The 11495-nt window shown below is 33.7% G+C and overlaps 1 protein-coding gene across 1 annotated transcript; it reads left to right on the top strand.

Moving 5' to 3' along the window:
* Positions 1–4783: 4783 nt before the first annotated feature.
* LOC147396604 (uncharacterized) lies at positions 4784–5467 on the top strand. The gene has a single exon (XM_086450149.1). It carries the CDS (start codon positions 4784–4786, stop codon positions 5465–5467), a length of 684 nt encoding a protein of 227 aa, XP_086306275.1.
* The last annotated feature ends 6028 nt before the right edge of the window (positions 5468–11495 follow it).

Raw genomic sequence — 11495 nt, 5'->3', positions numbered from 1 at the left:
TGCCCTCTCTCAAAAGGTCGGAAGTATCTTATCCTTTCGAGAACTTACATTACTCTACCTCTGAACTTAATGATATCCGACCTTGTACTTCTGAAATGGCATGAATTATGCTATTCACATGTTCCCAATGCACATATTTATTAGCCATTCCACATGTCCTTCCCTTATTGGTTTACAACCCTACTATCACCTCACTAGGAGACTGCACTCAATGCCACCATTTGACATTTCAGACGGATTTTTCTCACGTGGCATTTCCTTATTGGTTCAGAACAGAGCGTTTGATCTCCTCATTCTTGGGGCGTACTGATGGCAGAAATTCCATTATGAGCTATCTCTCTCCTTTGTGATTATGACCATCAGATGGGCTTCGGTTCTCGAGGTAATTTTTTCTTATAAAAACCCCTATTCTCTTTCCCATTTTTTACTTTCCTTCATTTTTTGTTGAAGTTACTACAATTTTTTTCTCTACTTCTCTTTGAGAATTTCAAGCTTTCCTCCATGTGAATTTGTTACCTTCCCTTCTCTTCTCACCTTCTTTTCAAGTACTATTTTTCTCGCCTTTACTTTTTTTTTCCCTTATTTTTTGCTTTCGATCTTCTATTTTCCCCTTTTTGGCCTATTTTTCCTTCTTTCCACATTTTTTCCGCCCAAAAAATCCTAAAAATTGTGGGCAAAATACCTTATGTTCCTTCAAGTCCCTCTATGAAGGATTTTAGGGGAACTACTTTCGATATGCCTAACTTCATGGCCACTGTGAGTGGTTTGCCGAGCCTAATCCTAATGAAACTTGGGAGAAAGACAACACTACTGGCCTCAAAATACTACTTTTTCCCCTAACCCAAGAGGTCCTAAACTACTAGAAGAAATCCCTAGGTTTGATGAAGAAAAAAAATTTCCTTCTAATCTTTATGGTGGAGCTGATGAATTCCAAACTTTCTAAGGGGAAAAAGCTCGGGTTGGTGGACATCTGAGCTCAATGTAAGCTTTCCAATGCCCCTAAAAGACCAGGATTCTTCTATTTACTAAAGAGCAGGGTCATGAGACATTATTCCAGCTTCTCGAGACTAACAAGGAATGGTTTCTTCACCCTGTCAAGCTCACGAGTTCTTGAGAGTATGTCGATGGGAAATCTGGTCCCATTCTCAAGAATCATTATTTTAACTAGACAGGTAAGATTCCTTCCTAACCCCCCTTTCGATCTTTGTTATATTCTTACTAACCAAAAACCCACTTCTAGCCCCTATTCTTGAGTCCATCCTACAGGACAGGGAGCTTAAAAAAATGCTGACATTACTGTCCCCTGCTCTCCATATTAGCACCTCTTGCTAGCTAAGAGAGGGCCCTTCCCGACCTTCCTAAACTACCCTTCTCTCCTCTACTACCTCTTCCTTCCTCGACATCGGATCCTTTTCCAACATCGAATCAGAAAAAGACATGACTTGTCAATTTGATGGCCAGAAGCCTGTCACCAAGAATCATCTTGTCATCCTCACCACACCCCTCACCATCCTACCCACATTCGACCACTCTCTTCCTCTTGCCCCCACTCAAACTACATCCCAAACCAGGAGTAGTTACCTGGCCGACCAGATCACCACAATGAGATCGGAACAGTAGCAACAGTACCAAAGCAAAAGGCAAAAGAGGAATTTTTCCTTGAGGGATCAGTAGGTGGCCCTGATCTCTTCAAATGTGAACTAAGGGACAGGGGACTCCTCCATTCAAGGGGACCTTCTGAAAGAAAAGGTCCTCACAATGAAAGATAACTCAAAGCTTGATGGATGGGAGACTTCTCTTTTCTTATAAGAAGGTGGTTGCATGGTTTTAAAACTCGTCCGAGACCGAGACATATCGCCCGAGTTAACTCGGTATCAGCGGTGAACGAGACCAACTCACAATGAGTTATGAGACGAACGCGTCTCGTGAGTTATGCGAGTCGTCTCGGACGATATTTTCGCAAAACTCGTCCGAGACGAACGAGATAATTGAGAAAATGCAGTTTTTTCAGTAACTCGCGAGACAAACGATTTGACTCGAACGAGATTTTCAAAATCTCGTCCGAGTTAACCGAGTTTTACCTTTCTCTTCAATTATTTCACCCCCAATCAATGTTCTCCATTATTTCTTCATCTTCTCCACCAAACTTCATCTTCTCCATCCATCAAGTGAAGAACAAAAATCATCAAAAGGTGGATTTACTTCAAATCAAGTAAGATTTAGCTTCTTTTGTGATAGAGCATGAGATTTGTTTTTCTCTATTTTTTTTTTCTTTTCAATATTTTATATAATATGTATTAACTTCTAATGTGTATAATTTGTAATGGTTAAGAAGTGAAAATTGTTTTATATTTTGATAGATTTTAACATTGAAAATAGTGGGTGAAGTATATGGATTTGTTTTGTGAGATTGGTTAAGGTCTAGGGTATTTATTTATAGATTGGGATTTTTTCCATGTAATTTTTTTTTTTGTCCATGTAATGTGTAATATGCAATTTTTCATTCATCAAATTTATTTGCATCTATGACTTCTTATACTATGTTTTTGTTTATTTTTAGGTGTTTTCTCATTTAATGTTTTTTCTTCAAATGTAATGTTGGGTTTCAACTTGTACTATATTTGTAAAAAAAAAAATATTTTCTTTGTTATTTTATTTCTTATTTGGTAGTAAATACATTACATGGATAATAATTTCATTAAATTTTTTTTTATATCTAAATTATGATTTGAAGTATAAATAATAATTTTTTGTTGAGAAATTTATTTTGTTAGAAGATAAAAAATTTCAAATGTAAATCATAATTTTATCCATATTTTAATTTGATAATTAAAAATAACATTTTTAATTGAGAAATTTATTTTGTTATAAAAGAAAATTTTTCTCATCCATGTTTTAATTTGATAATTAAAAAATAATTTTTTCAAATAAAGTAACATTATAATGAATAATGTGTTGAACATTTCAAAATTTTCATTACACGTGGCATCATATTCTACTTATATTGATTAATTTTATAATATTTACTTTGCATTTTATTTATTTTTAGGTGTTTTCTCATTTAATGTTTTTTCTTCAAATGTAATGTTGGGTTTCAACTTGCACTATATTTGTGAAAAAAAAAAATATTTTCTTAGTGACAATATGAATAATTACTTTAAGATGCCATCATCATGTAATTGTGAGCAATTATTTTGAAAAATAATTAATTTCACTACAAATTCTTTGTTATTTTATTTCTTATTTGGTAGTGAATACATTACATGGATAATAATTTCATTAATTTTTTTTTATCTAAATTATGATTTGAAGTATAAATAATAATTTTTTGTTGAGAAATTTATTTTGTTAGAAGATAAAAAATTTCAAATGTAAATCATAATTTTATCCATATTTTAATTTGATAATTAAAAATAATATTTTTAGTTGAGAAATTTATTTTGCTATAAAAGAAAAAATTTCTCATCCATGTTTTAATTTGATAATTAAAAAATAATTTTTTCAAATAAAGTAACATTATAATGAATAATGTGTTGAACATTTCAAATTTTTCATTACACGTGGCATCATATTCTACTTATATTGATTAATTTTATAATATTTACTTTGCATTTTATTTATTTTTTCAAATATAGTATCATTATAGTGAATAATGCGTTGAAAATTCTAATTTTTCATTACACGTGGCATCATTGTTGTTGCATTTTATTTATATTGATTAATTTTATAACATATTTGATCTATATATTTATTTATAAATTATAGGATGCCTAGAGAAGAGGACATTGGTTGGCAACATGGTACTGCATTTGAGGGGAATAAAAGGAAAGTAAAATGCAACTATTGTGATAAAATCATGAGTGGGGGCATTACACGTCTTATAGAGCATTTGTCTTCTAAAATAGGAGAAGTGACGGCTTGTCCAAAATGTCCCAAAGAAACTCGATTGTTGATGAGGAAGCAAATAGTAGCGAAATCAAAATTAAAAGCAGCGGAAAAAAGACAAAAGGAAATATCAATGAACAGATTACATGAAATATCTAGAAGTGGGATTGAGTTTGATGATAGTATACCTATAGACGACTCAGATGACGAGTCGCTCGATTCTGCTGAAAGAGAAGAAAATGCCCAAATGAGAATGGCATGCGATATGAGTCGACGATCTTTACAAGAAGACGATTATCGAAGAAGACATTCAATTTCAGATATCCCTAGTAGTTCTAAAGGTGGGGGTAGAGGACTTGGCACTTCATTTGGGACAACGAAAAAAAGTGGATGATTATTTTGAACTTTCAGTATTAGAGATAGTCATGAATTGCGAAGAGCAGAGAAAGAATTTAAAAATGCCGAACAAGATTTGAGACGGGCAGAAAAAGATGTGCATGATGTTTCGACCAGAGGATTGGATCCTTATTTGTATAGGTCAAAGAAGCCACACAGAAAAAATTGAAAAGATCATGGAGTGGGAAAAAATTATTGAATAAGGTTGGCCGAGCAATTACAAAGTTTTTTCTCTTCAACTCGGTCCCATTTCATGCAGCCAAGAGTCCATATTTTCAGACTATGGTGGATTCTATTGCAGAGGCAGGGAGTGGCATCAAGGGTCCCACACCATACGAGATTGGAGGAAAAATATTTGGACATGTAAGTAGAAGAGTTAAGAGATTATATTGGATCTCTTAAAAAGAAATGACCAATATATGATTGTACTGTGATGTGTGCTGGGTGGACATCAAAAAATAGGATGCCCATCATCAACTTCATGGTATATTCTGATAGAAATATGATATTTCACAAATCAATCAATGCAACTGGAATTACTAAGACATCAGAGTACTTACTTGGATTGATGGAGAAGATAGTAGATGAAATCGGTGAAAATAATGTTATTCAGATTGTGACAGATAATGAAGCATCATATCGGACTGCAGGTTTGGATTTAATGTTAAGAAAACCTCATTTGTATTGGACACCTTGTGTCGCACATACCATCGACCTAATTTTGGAGGACATGGGAAAATTGTCATTATTTACTCGTGTTATTTCAAGTGGTCGACAAATAACAGGATTCATATATAATAGTAACAAACTCGTGAGTTTGATGAGAAAATTTACTGAGGGGCATGAATTGTTACGTCCTGAGATCACACGGTTTGCTACGCAATACATTACTCTGCAAAGTCTTATTCGACATCAATCAGCTTTGAAAACCATGTTTGCATCTGATGAATGGTTGCGAATGGGACTTATGAGGGATAAGAAGAAAAGAGAATTAGCAAAAACGGTTTCAGATTTGATCATGCAACGTGAATTCTGGGAGAAGGTAGAAGAGGTCTGTAAGGTCATGGAACCTTTGGTTAAACTCTTGAAAATTATTGACCAAGATAAAAAGCCCACTCTGACTGTAATTTATGAAGGTATGGGAAGAGTCAAACAATCAATAATAGATTCGGTAAGATATCATTGACCGTATATCCAATTGATTGAAAAGAGGTGGTCAGATCATCTTAAATCAGATCTTCATATGGCAGGTAACAATTAAATGTTTTTAATATAATTTAAATATTAATATTTTATTAACATTTTGATATTAAGAAAATTGATATTGTTATTTATTGCAGCGTATTATTTAAATCCTCAGTTTCAATATGATAACTTCTTAGTGGAAAGCAATGAACTTTTTCAAGCAACGAAAAGGGTTATCAAAAAGTTGGAACCAGATATGATTAATCAAGGGAAGGCGATAGACCAGGTATTAATACATACTATTGTCAAATAATTCAAAGTTATTTTAAATTTTTTGTATTTATAATTTAATTATAGTATATGAACTTTTTCTTATTGTTTTTGAATCATTCTTTACATTTTAAATAGATTAAATTGTTTATTGACGCGACGGGGGAGTTCGGTGATGCTCTAACTAGAAACATGAGTAAAACTTCTTTACCAGGTAATATATATAAGTAATAATAATAATTGATACAATAACAAGTAATAATTATTTAATATTTTTCTTTTCTTTTTATCAGCTGATTGGTGGTATAATTATGGTCATGATGCACCTGATCTCAGAAAAATAACAATTAAAGTCTTGAGTCAAACTTGCTCGTCTTCAGGTTGTGAAAGAAATTGGAGTACCTTTGCTTTAATTCACACCCGTCCTCGTAATAGACTCAAAATGGAAAAGTTAGGGAACTTGGTGTTTGCACATTATAACATGAGATTACGAGCTCGCAATATTATGGATCGTAGATCAGAAGATAGTTATTACAATCCTATTGATCTAGATTTCATATTTAAGCATGATGACGTTTTAGACCAGTGGTTGAGAGAGACAGAAGATCCTTTGATGGATAATAATGACTTGTCTTGGTTGGATAGTGAGATTGGTACCCAACCCGATAGAGGTACGAGTAGATCTCCATCTCCGAATGGTGGTAATGATGATGATGATGGAGGTGATCAAGAGACACAACATAGAGCATGGGATGATAGTGAACCTGATAACGTGATCACGACACAAGATACCGACCATGGTGCTAGGCCACTCAAAGAGAGACGTGAAAGATTGGCCAGATTGACAGAGTTTCGTAGTGATGATGATGATGAAAGTCAAACTCAATATTATGGTGACGGTGATAGAAGTTATGATCATTATGGATACCCTCAAGAACATAGTGGTTCTTATCATGGTTATGACCAACCTACTGGTGTGTATGGGTACGGACGTTCTTATTCATATCATGGACAAACAAGCTCAAACTATGAACAAGGGGAGTATAGTCATACCAACACGAACGATACTACAAATGACGTTTTTACTTCTATTTTATTCCCTGGAGACTATCGATCTTATCCACACTACGAGGAACAAGAACAGTACGTTAATTTAAAATTACTTTTATTTGATTATATTTTGTATATGTGATTTTAATTTGTTATCAAATATATTTAATTAATCATTTTTTGATTTAATTTTTTGTTCAAAATATTTTTGTAGGTGAGTGGGTTACATGTTCTATCGGATATCGGTGCAAATTTCAACTTATCTTATTGTGGCGCCTCACTTTCCTGATTTCTATTTTTACAAGTCTTTTTTAGTTAATGTTTGCTTTAGATTCGAATTACCCTAAACTCAAATTGAGTGTTATTAATATATTTAAATTATTTTTGCATGTATGAACTTATTCGTTATCATGTATTTATATTTTATCGAATTGAAATTAGTGTTTTAATTTATATTTTTGATGGTAAGTTTGGTGCTATTTAAATATTGTGTTTGAAAAACAAGTTTAGTGCATTTATGTAATGAAAATGAAACAACGTAACAATGTAAATATTTAATTTATTTATTTTGATATATATATATATATATATATATATATATATATATATATATATTATTTTGATATGTAAATATCAAAATTTCGTCCGAGTTTTACCGAATATTTTTGAAATTAGTGATGGAACAATGATGCACATTGAATCAACAACGTTAAATTGTGGGCTATTTTCCTAAATCGCAAATATAGGATGCTTCTCAACTGCTAATTATTGATGTAATTGGATACTTAGGATCATAAATTACTATGATCCCCTCAATAGTAAGGCAATCAATGGGTCCAAAATCCGATCCATTCAAATTCGATAATTTCAGATCTCGATTGAAGATTTGGGTTTTGAAAATAGTTTGGCTGTCAATGAATCCAAATTCCAATTTGTGCCTATTAGATAACTTCATACATGGATTAAAGATTTGGGTTCCAATAAAAATTAGATCCGATAAAAATTTGATGTCGTAACCTATCGGATGGCATATGGATCAATCGTGTCCCTATCCGATAAAATGTGAGAAAGTAGGTCAATTGTGTTACATAATTGTGAAGTTTCTTTGTATTTTATTTATTTGAATGTTGCTTCTTTGTATTTTATATGTCAAATCATACTTATAATATGATGAAAATCAATTGAAACATATTTGAATCATATTAAGATCGAATAAAAACCAATTTCAATAAGGGTCGATCCAATTTTTATAATACCGATTTTTATCGAATTGAAATTAATGTTTTAATTGATATTTTTGATGGTAAGTTTGGTGCTTTTTAAATATTGTATTTGAAAAAAAAGTTTAGTGCACTTGTGCAATGAAAATGAAACAACGTATCAATGTAAATATTTAATTTATTTATTTTGATATGTGTATTATGATTTTTTTTTTAATTTTATATATATATATTTTTTTAGGTTCATTTTTTAATAGGAATCAATTCTGATTTTTTTATGAATTTTTCAGATTTTTTAAATGGTTAAAAACCATTGTTTCAAGGTTGAACGAGACGAGACGTATCGTCCGAGTCAACTCGGTATCTGCGATGAACGAGACGATACGTAATACCGAGTTTTAAAACCATGGGTGGTTGTCAGCAACTTGGAGAATGACCAAGTATCCTTTCTTAATGAAATCTGCCATCACTTGGCCCAGGTACGTTTTGATTCCTTACTTTTTTCGGTGCTTTCTCTTTAAATTAGTTACTCATCTACCTTAGCCTTACAGGTGGAGCACAACACTTTTGCCCTAGTTTGGGGGCTACGGACGCGGTCTGAAGTCTGCATTCTTCCCACTCCTTCCTAGAGTCCAGAGACAAGGAGGTGGACAACCTCCAGCGAAGCAAGGATCTCTTGGCCTAGACAATCCAGGCCTTCAAAGGTTGGATAGAGAAGCTGAACAAAAAGAAATGGGCCCTCGCCGTAGAGAAGAATGTAGCGTAGACGAAAGCTATAGAGGAACAAAAAGCTAACTTTCAATATCTGAATCTGATTGATAAGAGCATGAAAGAGTATGAGGATGCCCTGATCAAAAAGTGGGCCTTTATGGCTCAGCTTGAACTCACCCTTGAGAAGGACAGGAAGAGTAGGAAATTTTACCTCTTGTTTAGGATTTTGTAACTTTCTTCTTTTATTAATGAAAAATATTTTTCTTTTTACCTCGTCTCACCTTTTATCATGCTTGCAATATTTTTTGACCTTTTACCTTATGTGGGGGTATTTCACATTTTCGAACTCTAATGCTTAGGAAAATTTTCTTTTCTTTCTTTGTGCACATCCGAACCTTGTCACCTCGGTCAAGGACCCTTACCCTGTTATATAAGTGTCAGCTACCTCGGTGAGTCGACCTTCTTATTTACAAAGATTTCACCATTTATTCACCTCGTTGAATGAAGTTTGTTTCCAACCTTGTTACCTAGAATAATTATATACTTCATTTACCTTATTGAATGGAGCTCGGTTCCCTTGACGAATTGACCTCCTTACCTTAGCAAAACATAACACTTTTACTCACTGTCTCGAGTGGGGATTGATTCCCTCGTGAACTGACCCTTTTGACTTGGAGAATTTTTGTTTTACTCTCCTCTTAGAGTGAAACTCGGTTCCATCATGAATTGACCATTTTGACTTAACTATTTTTGTTTCACTCTCCTCATAGAGTGAAACTTGGTTCCCTAAATGAATCGACCATTTTGACTAAATCATTTTTTCTTCACTCTCCTCATAGAGTAAAGCTCGATTTCCTAAATGAACTGACCATTTTGACATAACCATTTTTGTTTTACTCTTCTCATAGAGTGAAGCTCAAGTTCCCTCAATGAACCACCCATTTTCACTTAACCATTTTTTATTTACTCTCCTCATAAAGTAAGGCTCGGTTCCCCAAATAAACTAACTATTTTGACTTAACCATTTTTGTTTTACTCTCCTCATAGAGTGAAGCTCGAGTTCCCTCAATGAATCAACCATTTTTGCTTCACTCTAATCATAGAGTAAAGCTCGGGTTCCATCAATGAATTGACCATTTAGACTTAACCATTTTTACTACACTCTCCTCATAAAGTAAAGCTTGATTTTCTAAATGAATCGACCATTTTGACTTAACCATTTTTGCTTTACTCTCTTCATAGAGTGAAGTTCGATTCCCTAAATGAATCGACCTTTTTATTGAACAAAAATTAGCATTCAAAAGATATCATTTGCAATATATAGAACTCTTACTCAAAAAATGAACCTTTTATTAAAATAATTAAAACAAACCGGGGACCTCCCCTTCAGAATCCTTGTAGACTAAAGCTCAACTAGATTACAACAAACGAGAAAGTAAATTTTTATCGACAATCAAAGAAATTCCAACCAATAACCTAATAACCTTCTATAGATAGTAGCTTTTTAAGTTAAAAGTGTTCCATGGCGATTCGATTGAATCTCCTACCATTGTCTTCAAATGGTATGCACATGCCTTCTCGAGCTTGTCTATAACCTAAGGACCTTCCTATTTTTCTCTGAAATTCTCATTATTCAAAACCTATACATTTTAGAAGACCTTCCTCAGAACCAGGTCTCCTTGTTTGAATACCCTTCCTTGTCTAGTCCATCCAATCAAGATGCCTAGCTATGATTCATCATTAACAATGTCCCCAGCTACCCATGTCCAACTCGTAGGTACTTGCACATCTGTTGAAATTATTGCTTCTGTCTCATAGATTAAGGTGAATAGGGATAGTCTCGTGTCTCTTCATGCGATAGTTCGATAGGCACATAATATTTTGTGTAGCTCGTCAACCCATCTTCCTTTTCACTCGTCCAACTTCTTTTTCAAGTTATCTAGTATCGTCTTGTTCGATGCCTCTTTCTATCCATTCCCTTGTGGATACCTTGGTATAGAGTTTAGTATTTGGATTTTGTACTCTTGATAATAAGTTAGAGCATGCCTTTTTTGAATTGTTTCCCATTATCAGTCACCATGGCATAAGTTATTTTGAACCTTGTTATGATTTGCTCTCATAAAAATTTGATCATGTCTTCTTCTCTTATCCAATACTAAACACCTCAAATGCAACGCCCTATATGACATCTTGTAAAGCTCTCCATCTACTATAAGGTACCGATTGGTTTTCCTCCTCGTCTTCCATGCTCCCTTTTTATCTTATGGTACCTTACCCGACCTTAGGTAGCTCATTATCTCGTCTTTCTAGCTTGGTTTCGATTTGATCTACATGCAATATTTATCTTCCTCAAGTTTTATGATCGGTCTATCCTAAAATTAAATAAGGATAGTTCAGACTTCTATGTCTCTAAGCATTGATGCCAAATACACCAACAAGTCTACATGGCACTTTATGTCCTTGGATATCCTTGTTATTTTTCCATTCTTAAACCATGCCATCTCTTTTCGGATGAGTTCTACATAACTTGGCCATTCTCTCGTCCTTGATCTGATATTCTCTTCTGCATTGCTCAACCACCATTTGTGAATCTGAGTAAACTTGAAGTTCTTGAACCTTCAACACTGGAGCCATCTTTAATCCTCCGAGCATGGCTTCATACTATGCTTCGTTTTTTATGTCCTGAACTTAAGTTTTACTACCTTCTCAAATCCTAGTCTTCTCCCATTTGTTTTCGATGGCGATTCACGTCCTCGATATATCTAGACACCCCATTTT

Source organism: Akebia trifoliata, chromosome 8, assembly GCF_017979445.1.
Source record: "Akebia trifoliata isolate Shusen 1 chromosome 8, ASM1797944v1, whole genome shotgun sequence".
NCBI lineage: Eukaryota > Viridiplantae > Streptophyta > Magnoliopsida > Ranunculales > Lardizabalaceae > Akebia > Akebia trifoliata.
Note: the sequence above shows the minus strand (reverse complement) of the source record. Positions and strands in the feature narration are given on the sequence as shown.

What these genes read in the sequence shown, in the direction of transcription:
- LOC147396604 (XM_086450149.1), top strand. Translation starts at nt 4,784, where the DNA reads ATGATATTTCACAAATCAATCAATGCAACTGGAATTACTAAGACATCA.